We start from the raw sequence: 17,419 nt of genomic DNA, 5'->3' as shown, positions 1-17,419 counted from the left end.
CAGGAAGATTGTTTGTCTACTCTTTTGTGAAGAACAGATCCAGGATATTCAGTCTGAGCTATTCAAACCCAAGGTGATAATTTTCTGGATACAAGGGGGGTTCAAGCAAAGTGGAGTAGTGCAGGAAAGATAAATTGAGAATGACAGGGAATTGAGATGAAGATTAAATTGAAGATTTAAATTAACTACAGTTTCGTTTAGAGATTTTTTTTTGTTGTTAAGAGATACCAGCGCGGAAGCAGGACCCTGTTGGCCCATTGTGTCGGTGCCAACCATGCGATCATCGAATATTAACACTATCCTACACATATTAGGGATAATTTTTACATATTTCACCAAAGTCAATTACCTATAAATCTGTACGTCTTTGGAGTGTGGGAGGAAACCGGAAGCACTCAGCAAAAACCAACGCAGGTCCATACAAGAACGTACAAGCTCCGGACAGACAGCACCCTTGGTCAAGATCGCAACCCAGGTCTCTGGCTCTGTGAGGCAGTAGCTCTACAGTGGCACCACCATGTGTCAATGAATGATGGAATGGGATCAAATGGTCAAATGGTTCACTGCTGTCTCCCCGCAACATATAGTCCTGTTTTTTTTATGACTGTATTGCGTTGGGATGGACTTCACTTGCACTATTGTTGTTGTGTGTGGGAAAACTTTGAACCTACATTGCAAACGGTTTCAGTAAAGCAAATGAACATTTAAAACATCATCATGTTATTGAAGAATGCTGTTGCAAAGCTCACTTGTGAAGACCAGTTTTGGTGGGGCACTGGGTGGGTTTCATCATTAATGATACATTCATCTGCAAGATTGAATCTCAAACCACTGGCCAACGGGACATGTGAAAATTCACATGCAGTACATTTCGCAAGGTTGAGATACACTGCAAACCAACTGCTGCAGTTTTCCAAACAAAGGATGATTCATGTTTCCTGATCATCTGCAAATAGACCTGCAATAGTTTGCTAATTTTCTGTTTTTATTGGAAGTCTCCTGCGTTAAATTGTTGAATGCTGAACATAATTTAAATTTGTTGAATAGCATTTGTTTGCTGAACAAGTTTAATGTGTTTAAACTGATTTGGTACGTGGCGGCTTTGACCATGATTAAAATGGTTGGATATAAGGAAAAGCCCCTATATTGGAATCTTGAGCAAAATGTCAAATGACAATCTGAAGAAGAGTTCCCAACCTGAAACATCGCCTGTCCATTTACCGCCATTGTTTTGCTGACTGACCCGCTTGAGTTTCACCAGCATTTTATAATTAAACTAGAACAATTGATACCCGTTGGGTCCCTGTCACAGGCAAACGCTTTGTCCCCCAAGCATGCAAGAGTGCAGGCAGCAAGTCCCAACCTCACAGCACCCAAACAGAGAGCTGGCAGAAGACAGAAAGTCCAACCTCGCAGCACTCCAAGCGAAGGGCAGGCCAGCAAATCAATTTCACAGCATTCAAGCAAGCAGCACACGCATACACTCCCACACATACAGGACACTCACACTTACAGAGACACACACAGACACACATACACACAAACGCATTACACACTCACAACATGTACATCCACTCACACACTCATTCACAGACCACTCACACAGACACTCACAACAGACACAGACACACACAGACATGCTCACTCACTCACTCACCACACACACCACACGCTCACTCACACACACACACACACCACACCACACACGCTCACGACACACACACACCAATACTCAAATGCCAAGTAACCTGGGTGAACAGACAGTGTGGTAAACCAACTGATTTCACATGTTAAAAGCCTCTGTCGAGGCTGCTGCTGAAGCAAAATGTGCTTTAAATAACTCCAACAAACACACTCACCAGCGACAGAGCAGTAAAGCTCTCTTGAATTATTCAACAATGTCTTCACTCCGTGCCTCTGCAGCCAGCGCCATCTTGAGCCACGATCCGGAAATGACGCATCAGCGCCATCTTGTCGCTAAACCAGAAATGAGGTAATCGGCAAAACAAGCTTGCCACTAAGCGGAAGTCATGGAATGAGCGCCACATTTGCAATTAAACACAGTCCTGATCTAAATAAAATGTTTATTCACGTTTAATCCATCCGAAAAATGTTGAAAAGCCTTTTAAAAGCCAAGCCAATTTGGCGAAGACATTGCAAGCAACAAACATATTTTCTGAAAACCACATCGAGGGGACTCACAGTGGAGTAGACATGTGTTGTCAGTGTTTATTCGCAGCTCAGAGAGCCGTTGACCCTCTTGCTTCCTTAGGCTTGCAGAGTCTGAGTGAGGCACAACACTTTCGGGTTTTTATAGTCCTCCCCCTGCCACCAGTGGGGAGCAGTAGAGAGAATGGCGACCTTTTTTAAAACATGAATAATTCCCAGATTTTCATTGATGGGAAAAATCCTCCACTCCAATCCGGTTTTTGGGAGGGGACTCTGAGCGAGGTGTCCAAAAATGACGGTCATAGTGACGATGTTCTCTCGGAATCATGAAACAGAAAGTCGAAAAGGTCAAGATCTTAGTTTTAGTAATATAGAGGGTATATAGTTTGGTCTGCACAACAAACCTTGTTCAAAAATTATAGGGCAGCACCATGGTGTAACGGCAGAGTTGCTGCCTTACACTGCTCACAGTGCCAGAAACCCGGGTTCAATCCCGACTACGGGTGGCTGTCTGTGCGGAGATTGTAAGTTCTCCCCATGGGACTATGTTGGTTTTTGTTGAGATCTTCGGTTTCCTCCCACACTCCAAAGATGTACAACTTTGTAGTTCATTGGCTTGGTATACAGGTAATTGTCCATATTGTGTGTAGGATAGTGTTAATGTGCGGGAAGTCGCTGGGTCGGTGCGGATTCAGTGGGCCAAAGACCTCTTTCCTTTCTGTATCTCTAAACTAAACTAAATCTGTGAGGAAAAACGAAAGCAGAAAGAGCTGAATCCCTGAGAAGGACTGTGCAATCTTATGCACTGCACCATTGCACATGCAATGAAATTGCCACACTGGACCATGCTGCCTACAGTTTCACCTGTAGAACAATGTCACAATATTCTGTGACATGCCAAATTTCTTTTAAACTTCTAAGAAAATAGAGGCATGACTTGCCTTCTTTGGGATTACATTTATGTGGTGAGCCTAGGACAGGGAACTGAGATGTTAAAAGCCAGGGAATGGGAAGCTGCTATTTCTCTCTACCACCCCCCAATGAAAACTGGTATGTAGGGAGGAACTGTTGATGCTGGTTTAAACCAGACAGACACAAAAAGCTGGAGTGACTCAGCGGTCAGGCAGCATCTCTGGAGAAAAGGAATAGGCGATGTTTCAGGTCATGGCCCTTCTTCAGACTCGTCCAGTCACACCTGTTGCATTGTGGGTTAAATTCAGCATTTAGCTCCTTAATCTGTCCCACATTTACCTCCCTCTGCCTTAGGATATCTCTTCTGAGAGTTTTGCGCTCTCTCTCAATCTTCCAATCAGCATTACCACTCACAATTGTTGCCTTTTGACCAAATGTGCCAGCACAATAATCTGGTGGATATAAGGAAAAGCCGATATTTGAATCTTGAGCAAAGTGCAAATGGCAGTCTGAAGAAGAGTTCCAACCTGAAACATCGCCTGTCTATTTATCTCCATAGATGCTGACTGACCCGCTGAGTTCTACCAGCATTTTATAATTAAACTAGACTAAGTGAGACTGGTTTCCAGAGGGCTAGTAGGGACATTGTGGGCCGAATGGATTCTTGGCTGGCTGCTCACTCACACAAGCCTGTTGTGCTGGCAGCTCCTCACTCACAGCTGGTGGATTGGCAGTTGACTCACGGCTATTCTTTGAAATTCAATTTCAAGCAGGGTGTGACCAGTTCAACCAGTTTCCTATCATTTCAAGCAGGGTGCAAGGTCCCCAAATTCAAGTGCAGTTCCATACTTCAAGCAGGGTGCAAGGCCGCTAAAGACAGCGAGTTTTGAACTCTCCCTCCTCCATCTTTTATAGTGCCCTCCCTCCCACCAGAAGGATCATGACCTTCATGGCGTGATTGACAGGAGAGAGAATCTCAACATTTTTAAAACATTAATAATTTTTTTTTTTTTCATCGATGGGAAACATCCTCTTGTCCCGCCTAGCGGAAGTGGGACTCTGGGTAAAATGGCTAAAAATCCCAGCCTGAAATGCTTGCGCTTTTTTTGAAAATCAATATGCTGTGCAAACAGGAAGTGGGCAAGATTAGACTTTTAATTATATAGAAGGCAAGGCAACTTGAATTAGGCAAGGCAACTTTAATTAGGCAAGGCAACTTTAATTAGCCAACACAGCTTTAGCATTTGCAAACCAAAGCAACACAGCTTAGCATTTCCAAACAAAGGCAACACGACTTTAGCATTTCCAAACCAAAGGCAACACAGCTTTAGCATTTCCAAACTATATTTTCAACCACATTAAGGCACTGAAAGGTCAGTAAAACCATTCACAATTTAGTAGACATGTGTTCAGAGTTATTCACAGCTCAGACTGAGAGACATGACCCTATCGCTCCGCCATCTTGCCAAACCTGACTGAGGCACTAACACTTCCGGTTTTATAGTCCTACGCCGGAAGGGGCGTGGCCTTCAGGAGAGAGAAATCTCAACTTTTTTTAAACACTAATAACTCTTTTATTTTTCGTTGATGGGAAAAATCCTCTTGTCCTGCGCAGTGGAGGGGGAATCTGAGTAAGATGGCCAAAATCAATATACAGAACAACAGGAAGTGGTCAAAATCAGACTTTTAGTAATATAGATAAGAGGTCTGTAAAGAGTAGATTTTCCCAGGGTAAGGCAGAGGAACAACTACAGGACTGTTTGGAGTTTGTAGACTGGGCAATGTTCAAGGACTCGCAACGGTCTTGAACGAATACGCCACAATCGTTACAGACTTTCTAATGAAATGTATGGAGGACTGCATCCCTAAAAAAATCTTCCGAGTGTTTCTCAATCAGAAACCTTGGATGAACTTTGAGATCCGCCTCTTCTGAAGACCAGACACCGGGCATTCATGTCTAATGATACAGTGGTCTACAAGAAGTCCAGATGTGACCTTGGTAAGGCCATCAAAAAGACCAAAAGGTATTTCTGCTCCAAACTGGAGGATGAGACAAACGTTCGGCAGCTGTGGCGGGGTCTGAATGCAATCACCTCCTACATGATGAAATCAGGAGGCAGTTCGTATGTCGGCGGAACATCACTCCCTGATGACCTCAATCCATCATCGGAATCAAATGCAACAACCAGGTCAGGAATAACTACTTCCCCACAGCTATCAGGCTATTATATGGAGTTTAAATGCTGATAAGTGTGAGGTGCTACATCTTGGCAGGACAAATCAAAATAGGACGTACATGGTAAATGTTAGGGAATTGAAGAATGTAGGTGAACAGAGGGATCTGGAAATAACTGTGCACAGTTCCCTGAAAGTGGAATCTCATGTAGATAGGGTGGTAAAGAAAGCTTTTGGTGTGCTGGCCTTTATAAATCAGAGCATTGAGTATAGAAGTTGGGATGTAATGTTAAAATTGTACAGGCATTGGTGAGGCCAAATCTGGAGTATGGTGTACAATTTTGGTCGCCTAATTATAGGAAGGATGTCAACAAAATAGAGAGAGTACAGAGGAGATTTATTAGAATGTTGCCTGGGTTTCAGCAACTAAGTTACAGAGAAAGGTTGAACAATTTAGGGCTTTATTCTTTGGAGCGCAGAAGGTTAAGGGGGGACTTGATAGAGGTTTTTAAAATGATGAGAGGGATAGACAGAGTTGACGTGGAAAAGCTTTTCCCACCGAGAGTAGGGAAGATTCAAACAAGGGGACATGACTTGAGAATTAAGGGACTGAAGTTTAGGGGTAACATGAGGGGGAACTTCTTTACTCAGAGAGTGGTGGCTGTGTGGAATGAGCTTCCAGTGAAGGTGGTGGAGGCAGGTTCGTTTTTATCATTTAAAAATAAATTGGATAGTTATATGGACGGGAAGGGAATGGAGGGTTATGGTCTGAGCGCAGGTATATGGGACTAGGAGAGATTATGTGTTCGGCATGGACTAGAAGGGTCGAGATGGCCTGTTTCCGTGCTGTAATTGTTATATGGTTATATGGTTATATGAAGAAAGTTTGTCCTCATCTCAGTCCTAACTGGCCTACCCTTTATTCTTAAATTGTGACTCCTGGTTCTGAACTCCCCCAACATCGGGAACATTTTTCCTGCAGTTACAGTAAGTGAAAATCTAGCAGGCAAGCAGGATGCTTTCTCTAACCACTCCCATTTGAAGGCCACTATCTTCCACCATTTCTACCCAGAGCTTGGTACTTATTTCCAGCAGCCACTGGTTGTCCTCCAGGATGCACCGAGCCGCAGCTTAATCCATGCCGGTCACCTGGGCAAAATCGGCACAGAGACTCTCACGGCAGCGGCGCAATGCTTCCGATGCCTTCGATGGCCTGGTACTCTTGCACTGAGGCTGCTCCATGCCCGGAGCTACAGCAAACACTCACCAGCCCCGGCTCCCTGTCCCCACCGCTGCTTCTGCTTCCATCCCTCCCTCAGCCCGGGCTCGCCAACACCCGCGGACCATGCAGTTGATATAAGTTTTTACATTTTCATTGATTACAAAATTTCCCACGACAGAGCGTGAGAAATTTGTGATCAGCGTGAGAGCGTGAGAATTGGGCAAAATGCGTGATTCTCATGCTCAATGCGTGAGAGTTGGCAGCCCTGATGGGGGTTGGGGCCGGAGGAAAGTAGGTGAGTGGATGGAGGCGAAGCGATGGTCTGGTATGGGGGTGGTGGATTGGTCAGGGAGGAGGGTGAGTTTGAGGACTATAGTGTGGGTGGGGAAGAGCTGGGGTAACATGGTTTGAGGGGGGAGGGGAAGACCCAATGGAACAATCAGTGAGGTTCCCAGTGTGGGGGGGGGGGGGGGTGGGGGGGGGGGGGGGTGGGGGGGGGGGGGGGGGGGGGGAGAGGGGGAACGCAGCACACAGTTAGACCCTGGCAGTTAGATGCAGAGAGTCTGCAGCGTGGAGACTTTAGGCCCGGTGCTGAGCCTGGGGACTCAGGTAGGGCGACGGTTTGCGGCCTGCTGGAGGGCGTTGGAGTGGTGAAGGTCGGGAAAGGCTCAGCATTGTATCCTTGTTCAGTGGAACTGTGGCTAAAAAGAAGTAGCACATGTGTTTTGCCTTTTGAGAATTTAGCATGTTCCAAAGCAACTTAACTTTTTTCTTCAAATAGCACCATTGGTATTTTATGCCTATGTGAGGAGCTAAACTGAGCCAGAGTTTAACCACCTCATGTGAAAGGCGATATCACACCAATGCAGCGCTCATTTGTATTACACAGGTCCCGTTGATGTCGATTACTGACCCTGGGATAATATGGAAGTGAATGAGAAAGATTATATGGACACAGAGAACTGCAGATGCTAGGTATTGCTCAATATGACACAAATTACAGGAGCAACTCAGCAGGTCAGGCAGAATCTCTGAAGTGCATGGATAGGTGACGTTTTGGATCGAGACCCTTCTTCTGACTCATAGATGATATGAAGTGCATTGCATTAGAACTGAAACTGATCTTGTCAACATGGACAGGTTCATTTTAACTAACACACATCAGATCACAGCTGATCCATACACCTTATGGATCATGGATTTTGATGAGTGCTCTCCACAATCTTTTGGCTTTTATGGACAAAAAGCTGCCAGTTTAGTAATGCCATTTCAATTGGACTATTTTCTTTTGAAATTAAGCCACAATAAAGTGGTTTATTGAGTCTATGGTTTCTCAAATTTAATGCTAGTTTTCGGCATCATTTATTATACATTCACGCAGGCTTGAATAAATATGTCCCATGTGCCATCAAGTTATTGGAACGGAATTTCAAGCAACATGTAGCATCTGACACACGGTACTCTCATCAGTGAGATTGCAGTCTTGACCTTCTCTCACCTAATTAGAGACCTTTAACTATCTTTAGTGTTCTTTATCGGACTTTATCTTGCACTAAATGTTGTACCCTTTAGCTGTGCACACTGGACGGCTTGATTATGATCATGCATTGTCTTTTCTTTGACTGGATAGCATGCGAACAAAAGCCTTTTACCTTCCCTCAGTACGTGACAATAATAAGCTAAACTAAACTAAAACTAAAGACCAACCTTTTGTGAACCCCCTAACATTTGATTATATGTTCTGGTTTGCTCTGAGCCTGCCACATGGTTTACAGTGAATACAGATCAGAACATTTGCAAATCCAACCTAACACCAGAATGCAACTAACATAAATTAACCACTCCCCGCTGAGTTTATTATAAATTACGCGAGAACGTTTGGCATCATATAGTGAGTCATTGCAAAAGAAGATGAAACTACTGTACAATCTGTATGTTTTGCTAATTGTCATCTTTCTAAGTCCAGCCTGTAAGTAACAAAATAAGGAATATTTAACCTTATTGTATTCATGTTATAATTTATTTCAATAAAGGTGGTACTTGTAAGTGGTGATGTTCCCATGTTTCTGCTGCACTTGCTTCCTATGTGGTCCAAGTTGCCGCTTAGGAGTGCCGATAACGGGACAGGTATTGCTCATTTCTAACTGCATTTGTGAAGATGGTAGTTGAGACACTTGTTTGAGGTGCTGAAAACATGTGTTGACCTTATTTCTACAGTGCAGAAATGTGTGGATTTAGACCTTGTGAAGAAGTAAGCATGGCAATATATTTGCTAATCCAGGATGGTGTGTGATTTGGAATGAAAATGTAATACTGCTCTTGCTGCATTCATCCTCTTTGCTGATAGAGGTCAGAACTTTCAGAATCTGCTGTTGGAAATAAACGAACTTTGCAAAAGTTACAATCTGCAGGCACAATGAGCCACTGGTGGAGGGAGTGTATATCTGGGGGGTTGGATCGCCTCTGGATCAAGTCTGTTCTTTTCCTGGAAGGTGCCATGGTTTTTGACTGTTGGTGGAACATTTGTGCTCCAAGCAAGTTGAGAGCCTGATAACCCGTTCCCGACTTGTAGATGGCAGAAAGGAACTGGGAGAGTGAGAACTGTGAGGAGGATGCTATGAGAATGCAGGGTGACTTGGACAGGTTGGGTGAGTGGATAAATGTGAGGTTATCCACTTTGGTAGGAAAAACAGGAAGGCAGATTATTATTTAAATGGTGTCTAGTTGGGAAAAGAGGAAGTACAATGGGATCTGGGGCTCCTTGTTCAACAGTCAATGAAAGTAAGCATGCAGGTACAGCAGGCAGTGAAGAAAGCAAACGGCATGTTGGCCTTCATAACAAGAGGAGTTGAGTATAGGAGCAAAGAGGTCCTTCTGCAACTGTACAGGGCCCTAGTGAGACCACACCATATAACCATATAACAATTACAGCACGGAAACAGGCCATCTCGACCCTTCTAGTCCGTGCCGAACACTTAATCTCCCCTAGTCCCATATACCTGCGCTCAGACCATAACCCTCCATTCCCTTCCCATCCATATAACTATCCAATTTATTTTTAAATGATAACAACGAACCTGCCTCCACCACCTTCACTGGAAGCTCATTCCACACAGCTACCACTCTCTGAGTAAAGAAGTTCCCCCTCATGTTACCCCTAAACTTCAGTCCCTTGATTCTCATGTCATGTCCCCTTGTTTGAATCTTCCCTACTCTCAGTGGGAAAAGCTTTTCCACGTCAACTCTGTCTATCCCTCTCATCATTTTAAAAACCTCTATCAAGTCCCCCCTTAACCTTCTGCGCTCCAAAGAATAAAGCCCTAACTTGTTCAACCTTTCTCTGTAACTTAGTTGCTGAAACCCAGGCAACATTCTAGTAAATCTCCTCTGTACTCCCTCTATTTTGTTGACATCCTTCCTATAATTAGGCGACCAAAACTGTACACCATACTCCAGAATTGGCCTCACCAATGCCTTGTACAATTTTAACATTACATCCCAACTTCTATACTCAATGCTCTGATTTATAAAGCCCAGCACACCAAAAGCTTTCTTTACCACCCTATCTACATGAGATTCCACTTTCAGGGAACTGTGCACAGTTATTCTCAGATCCCTCTGTTTACCTACATTCTTCAATTCCCTACCATTTACCATGTACGTCCTATTTTGATTTGTCCTGCCAAGATGTAGCACCTCACACTTATCAGCATTAAACTCCATCTGCCATCTTTCAGCCCACTCTTCCAACTGGCATAAATCTCTCTGTAGACTTTGAAACTCTACTTCATTACCCGCAACCCCACCTATCTTAGTATCATCTGCATACTTACTAATCCAATTTACCACACCATCATCCAGATCATTGATGTACATGACAAACAACAGTGGACCCAACACAGATCCCTGTGGCACCCCACTCGTCACTGGCCTCCAACCTGACAAACAACCATCCACCATTACTCTCTGGCATCTCCCATTCAGCCACTGTTGAATCCATCTTGCTACTCCACCATTAATACCCAACCATTGAACCTTCTTAACCAACCTTCCATGAGGAACCTTGTCAAAGGCCTTACTGAAGTCCATATACACAACATCCACTGCGTTACCCTCATCAATTTCCCGTGTAACATCTTCAAAAAATTCAAGAAGATTAGTTAAACAAGACCTTCCAGGCACAAATGGCATCCCTCCAAAATACCTCACACCTGAAGTATTGTGTGCAGTTTTGGTCCTCTTATTTGAGGAAGGACATTCTTGCTATTGAGAGAGTGCAGCGTAGGTTTACAAGGGGTTAATTCCCGGGATGGTGAGACTATCATAAGCTGAGAGAATGGAGCCGCTGGGCTTGCATACTCTGGAATTTAGAAGGTTAAGAGGGGATCTTATTGTAACATATAAGATTATAAAGGGTTTGGTCACGCTTGAGGCAGGAAACATGTTCCCGATGTCCAGAAACAGTGGCCACAGTTTAAGAATAAGGGATAAGCCATTTAGAACGGAGACGAGAAAACACTTTTTCTCACAGAGGCCGGTTCTCTGGATACTTTCAAGAAAGAGCAAGATAGAGCTCTTAAAGATGGCGGAGTCAGGGGATATGGGGAGAAGACAGGAACGGGGTACTGTTTGGGAATGATTAGCCATGATCACATTGAATGGCGGGTTGGCTCGAAGGGCCAAATGGCCCACTCCTACACCTATTGTCTCTATTTTTTATTAAGTATGATTGAGCTTTTGTAGAGTAAGATTTTTACTGAACTGTATGCAACAAAGACATTTCATTGCACCTAGGTACGTGCGACAATAAAGTACATTTGGACCATTAGTCGGACATTCAGCCTCGGAGCCATACCCTTATAACCATAATATTTACATTTTTTTGTCCAATTTGGTTTCTGGTTCTGCCACTGAATTTCAAAGAGAAACAGTAACGTTCCCTCTTCACAGACTTGGTCATTGCCAAACGTTCATGTGGTGAAATGCAATTTGTCACTTGTCAGTCCAAAGCTGTGTGCTATAAAATTCTTGATGAGTACGAGTACAGACTATGTCATTGCATGAAGAAGGGGAATTAAACTCCACCTTTCTTAATCATCAGTGGATATTGTAATGAAATCTCACTTCAACTCTTTTGGAAAGTTCTACTTATATTATTGTTTACATAACATATTGTTCAATTAATCTTGTAAAGATCTATTTAGAATAATTCATCGAACATTTTATCCGTAATCTTGTTAGGGGTGGACAATAAATGCTGGCTTTGTCAGTTATCTTCAGAGCCTGAATATGAAAAAAAAAGTTAAATATCCTTTATTTGTTCCAGATCATGGAGATGAAATTATTGGAGGGCATGATGCTGTACCTCATTCACGACCCTATATGGCATCCCTCCAAAAGTTTAAGTGGAGGAAATGGCAGTATGTACATGATTGTGGAGGGGTTTTGATCAATCGTAAATGGATTCTAACTGCAGCTCACTGTGAAACGTAAGCTTTTTTTTAAAAATATTTTATTTTATTAGAAGTAAGTACAATCATATGGCACCAAAGTACCTAATATATATTTTCATAATACATTTTATGTACAGCTTCTTATTTTTTTGTTATATTAAAGAAAGATTAGAATAAGAAAAAGAAATTAGATAGTGAAAGATAGAAAAGCGTGAGATATAAAGTGTGTGAAGAAAAAGAAGACGAATGAGTGAAGAAAGTTGAGGAAAAGAAATAGAAAAAAGAGAATAAGACATAAAGAAAAAAAAAGAAAAAAAAAAGGAGATTGTTTACAATCTTGACCAAACCCGCGACCAGTCCTGAAACAGTTAGTTTTTACAATTGTGTTGGACCATATGATTCCAAGAAGACGACGAATGGAGACCAACTCGTTATGAATTGGTCTAATTTAGCCATTAGGAGGAATCGCATTTCCTCTAGATGTGCGGTGTCCAACATATTTGCAATCCACATTTTAAGCGTTGGTATTGATGTATTTTTCCAAAATTTAAGTATTAATTTTTTTGCTATTATTAAACCATAGTTAAAAAATAAATTTTGAGATGTGTTCAATTTATTCCCATTACTCCAAATATAATCATTTCAGTATTAGGTTCCATTCTTATCTTGAATAATTTTATAAATATTTTGAAAATATCACTCCAAAATCTATAAACGTAAGCTCTAATGTGTATGAATGAAAATTTGTGATCAGTTCCTAATCCTAGCCTGTGTGGAATTATCACGTTCCACTGTTTGGTCATGTCTTCATTAATATGTAGATCACCAGGCTAATGCATTTTTTGTGTTAGAAAGACTCAATTTGAATGGTCACTTTTGCAATACCTATTTCAGACCCATGATTTCAGTACTTTAAGGGTATTACTTACTAGCAATTTGTTTTGATTGGTATATTAATGACTTTTAATTAAGAGCAAATCATTAGGTATGGATCACCCCTTTTGCATATTTGGAAGTTGCATATTTGTTAACTACGAAATATGATGTGGTATATATATATATATATATATATATATATATATATATATATATATATATATATATATACCTTATATTTCCATGAACTTCAATATTTAATGGTTGGCTTCCTGATGAATTTCTGAAAATGACCTTTTTTGAAAAAAGTGTGATTATGTTATTTTTTGATTGTTAGTGAAGAAGGCACAATTGGTGGAAAACGGAAGCTTCAAGTGGTTCTTGGTGCACATTCTCTTTCACGAAACGAGTCGAGTAAACAAAAATTTCATATCAAGAGACAGATTCCCCATCCCGAATTCCGTGGTAGTACTATGGAAAATGACATCAAGCTGCTGGAAGTATGAATTTTCTTATTCATCTGTATACAGTGCTCTGAACCCTTAATTTGTTCATTAGCAATGTTTAATTTCACAAAAGAATATGTCTTCGATGTCTTGGGGAATGATTTTTCAGATTACTTACGGTGATATCTAGGATGCCGTTTGGCCCAGGGGAAACCAGACTTAAACTTGTCCTCCTCCTTTAGGCCTGTCAGGAAGTTTTTCAGCAAGGATCATTGGAATGATCATTTGATGGGTTTTCCCCCTACTTTTAGTCTATCGCAACCTGACCAGGTGTAGGATGTAGCACATAGAACAGCATTGCACAGGAACAGGTCGTTTGGTGCCAGACATGGTACTTACTTAAACTAAACCTTTTTAACTGCACATGCTCCATCTCCCTCCAGTCCCTGCATATACATGTGTCTATCTAAAAACACCACTATCATACCTGCATCCACCACCACCCCTTGCACTGTGTTTCAAGCACCCGCCACTTTCTGTGTAAAATAAACTTGTATTAGTCGCAGATGAGATCAGATGTCTCCGTGTGAGTGTGGAGTCTTCTTGGTCAGATGGTGCACTGAACTGATGAGGAAATGTTCCTTTTATAGTTTAGGAAACTTAACATTTCGAATTAAAGAATTGACATGATAGAGGTTCCTGAAGAAAATTTCTGTATCAACATATCCTGATCTTCAAATGAGATCAAGAAATGTTCTGAATTACATATCCTCCTTCTTATCTCTATTGCAAGAAAACACCTCTGGAATAGCCAATTATTTTACCGCAATCAATCAGCAGCATCCCAGCAGGAATATGAGGGGGCAATTTTAAGCAAGCCACCCAGAGAAGAAAGGAACATATTGTATCACTCACATGTTTTACCCTGCCTTATTGTACAGTTCACTTAAGGCATTGGAAAGTAAAATGATACAAAACAGCCATGATTGTTTGAATCAAATTCATTTGATGGAAAATAACTTTTCTTTCCCAGATGAGTTAATTTATAACAAGACCCATAATATGTTACTCAGCAGCTCAAAATGCAAACAAAATGGCGACAAACAAAAATGGTGGCAAACAAAATGCTATTTGAGGAAACAACCTAAAGATAATCAAAGCGACACATAGCAAGATTATAAGTATATTTAAGATCATCCGGTGATAAGGTCATAACTGATAGGAGCAGAATTAGGCCATTCGGCCCATTCAACCCACTCCATTATTCAATCATGGCTGATCTATCTCTCCCTCCTAACCCCATTCTCCTGCCTTCCCCCAGAACCCCGGCAACCCGCACTAATAAAGAATCTATCTATCTCTGCCTTAAAAATATCCATTGATTTGACTCCACAGCCTGTCATAGAAAATAAATGACATGACATTAATGACATTCAATCTATATTATTTCTTAATCATCGTTAAATAAGCATCCAAAAAGTGCTGAAAGATTTGGATTCCCAACTTTATATTTCCATCAATTACTTTGTTCATTTTCAGTCTGATATGATATTTTTAGAGTAAAACAGCCAAAGCTAAGTTTGACTAATTAGAGTTTACTTGTTAACAAAGAAAGATTTAGATAGTGAAGAACCATGCAGGGGTGGCACAATAGCACAGCTGGGAGAGCTGCTGTTCACATCGCCAGAGGCCTGGGTTAAATTCTGACCTCAGGTGCTGTCTTTGTGGAGTTTGCAAGTTTTCCTTGGGACCATGTGGGTTTCATCCAGATAGTTCAGCTGATATTTTAGTTTAGTTTAGTTTAATTTCGAGATACAGCGTAGAAACAGGCCCTTCGGCCCACTGAGTCTGCACCGACCCAGAGATTCCCGCACATTAACACTACACACATTTGGGGACAATTTTACATTTACACCAAGCCAATAACCTACAAATCTGTACATCTTTAGAGTGCGGAAGGAAGCAGAAGATCCCCGATCCCGAAAACCCATGCAGGTCATGGGGAGAATGTAAAAATTCCGTACAGACAAGCATCCATTGTCACGATCGAACCCCAGGTCTCTGACGCTGTAGGGCAGCAGCTTTTACCATTACGCCACCTTGTCGCCAACCCGTTACTTCGTTTTGGGCCTCTGTAAATTGTCTCGAGTGTGTCGGGAGTGGCTGCGAAAGTGGGTTAAAGGTTAAACTAGCGTGAATGGGCGATCGATGTGGACTTGGTGAGCTGAAGAGCATTTCCATGCAGAATCTTGCACTCACTCACTCACTCAGTCGATCAATCGATCAATCAATCGAACGATCATCCGCGACAGTGGCGTAGGGCTTTATGAGCATCAGCCGCCCCCAATATTTTCATGTATCACATGAAGGGTAATTGACATTACATTTTATGGTCAATTTTTCTTGTCTCTTTGATCACCTGGAAAAAAAAAGAAAAAAAAAGAAACATTTAATTCTGCAAAGGACAGAACCTCAGCAAATGAAGTACTTAAATAGTTTGTTAGTTTCCCTATTTAGTCAAGTTAAGTGTATGTAATGAATAAACTTGACTTGACTAAATAGGGAAAATAACAAACCTCTTTTGAATAGAGCAATAGTTTAAGATATTTTTCATTCTTTGAAGAATAAGAATACATTATTATTGTATCACAGCTGGAGAATAATGCAATGATCAACAATGATGTGAATGTGCTCAAACTACCTGGAGGAATGGTCGATGATCTGAAGCCTGGAACTTCCTGCTTAGTGGCAGGATGGGGACAAACAAGTAAAGAATTTACATCTGACACACTTCAAGAGGTGACAATAGAAGTAATAGATCGTAAAACATGCAACAGCGAGGACTATTACAATCACAATCCTGAAGTAACCCAGAACATGATCTGTGCTGGTGACAGTGAAGGCAGAGGAGATTCGTGTGACGTGAGTGTGCTGTGTAGCATTGTTATCAGTAAAATGACCATAAAGCTATCAGAGTGTGTGCAAAAGCCCAAATGATTCACTGGTGCCTTCTATAGATTGAAACATTGAAACAAGTAGCTTGTTTTTGTAATTAAAACAAAAAATAGCTGAACATTACTATCCTCTCAAGGAAATTGTTCCACGTAAAGACTCTTTGTGAATTTGATTAGGCACATATGCTCCATGATGTAAAATCACCATCTCCTCAAACCAGCTGGACACGGGTAATAAATATAGCATTGTGATGTGTTTTCAGACTGAAAGTTGGTGATGTGTTATTTTATCTGACTCTACTGAATTGTCATCTTTATTGTTTTCTCTTCCAGGGTGATTCAGGTGGTCCTTTGCTTTGCAATGGAAAATACGCCGGGATTGTGTCCTTTGGCATAGGATGTGCAGATCCCAAAAAGCCTGGAGTTTACACTTTTGTTTCTAAATACCTTTGTTGGATTTGGAAAACCATTGCCATGCAGGCTTACAATATGACCAATGAAAAGCTGTATTGAGTCATCAGCGTGCTAATTCACTTTGCTTTACTAACTATGATGCTCAATCAATTGGCTTAGATAACCAGCATGCTTCCATCTATATCTGAGTACATTGTGTAACATTTTACCACAAAATGCAATAAAAACTAGAATTGTGAAATCCCCTGTTCTCTGAAGTAAGATTTATGGGTTGTGAAAACGAACTGAATGAATTAATAGTTTATTGTCACATGGGACAAGCCACGGTGAAATTCCTTATTTGCATACCAGAGGTATACAAATAGTTGCCACATAAAGGGCGTTGCCAAAGTTACAAAGTATCCCACGCCAGGTCCTCATTTGTTCTCCCCCCTCCCCCTCATTCCAGGTCTGCCTATGTTCACCCAGGAAACTTTACAATGCCCAAATCCAATCCCAGTTGTGGATTGCACACGCTAAAGGGAAGATAATGAGAAATAAATGAACGTTGGATGACAATATGACTGGGAAATCAGATGGGAGGACACAAGGAGTTAGTACAAGCAGTTGATTAGAATTACCTTGTAGGTCGCTGAGGAGCAGCAACCAGACCAGCGAGTGAGTGGATTGGCTGAAGGAAGCCTTTCTCCAAAGTGAGTATACTTTGGGAGCTTTAATCAGCCCGGGGTAATTACTTGTGTTTAAGAGGGAACTGCAGATGCTGGAGAATCGAAGGTTGCACAGAAAAGCTGGAGAAAC

The 17,419-nt window shown here is 41.6% G+C and overlaps 2 protein-coding genes across 2 annotated transcripts in view; both read left to right on the top strand.

The window, feature by feature from the left end:
* The first annotated feature begins 7,367 nt into the window (after positions 1–7,367).
* LOC129696359 (granzyme K-like) overlaps positions 7,368–17,419 on the top strand; it is a 53,312-nt gene continuing 43,260 nt past the window's right edge. The window contains exon 1 of the mRNA XM_055634216.1: positions 7,368–7,453. Coding sequence (XP_055490191.1) covers positions 7,447–7,453 — 7 coding nt within the window. The 5' untranslated portion in view covers positions 7,368–7,446. The remainder of the gene's footprint in view (positions 7,454–17,419) is intronic.
* Positions 7,470–16,974, top strand: LOC129696383 (granzyme K-like). Its single transcript, XM_055634247.1, has 5 exons — positions 7,470–8,447; positions 11,805–11,967; positions 13,145–13,307; positions 15,906–16,175; positions 16,541–16,974. The coding sequence occupies exons 1-5, from the start codon at positions 8,390–8,392 to the stop codon at positions 16,718–16,720; spliced, it is 834 nt and encodes a 277-aa protein (XP_055490222.1). The 5' UTR covers positions 7,470–8,389; the 3' UTR covers positions 16,721–16,974.

This window comes from Leucoraja erinacea, chromosome 1 (genome assembly GCF_028641065.1).
Source record: "Leucoraja erinacea ecotype New England chromosome 1, Leri_hhj_1, whole genome shotgun sequence".
NCBI lineage: Eukaryota > Metazoa > Chordata > Chondrichthyes > Rajiformes > Rajidae > Leucoraja > Leucoraja erinaceus.
The sequence above is the reverse complement of the archived record's forward strand: the minus strand, read 5'-3'. Positions and strand labels throughout refer to the sequence as shown.

Coding starts and splice junctions, on each gene's coding strand:
- LOC129696383 (XM_055634247.1), top strand. CDS start 8,390: ATGAAACTACTGTACAATCTGTATGTTTTGCTAATTGTCATCTTTCTA. Junction 13,308..15,905: donor ATGACATCAAGCTGCTGGAA/GTATGAATTTTC, acceptor ATTGTATCACAG/CTGGAGAATAATGCAATGAT. Junction 16,176..16,540: donor GCAGAGGAGATTCGTGTGAC/GTGAGTGTGCTG, acceptor TTTCTCTTCCAG/GGTGATTCAGGTGGTCCTTT.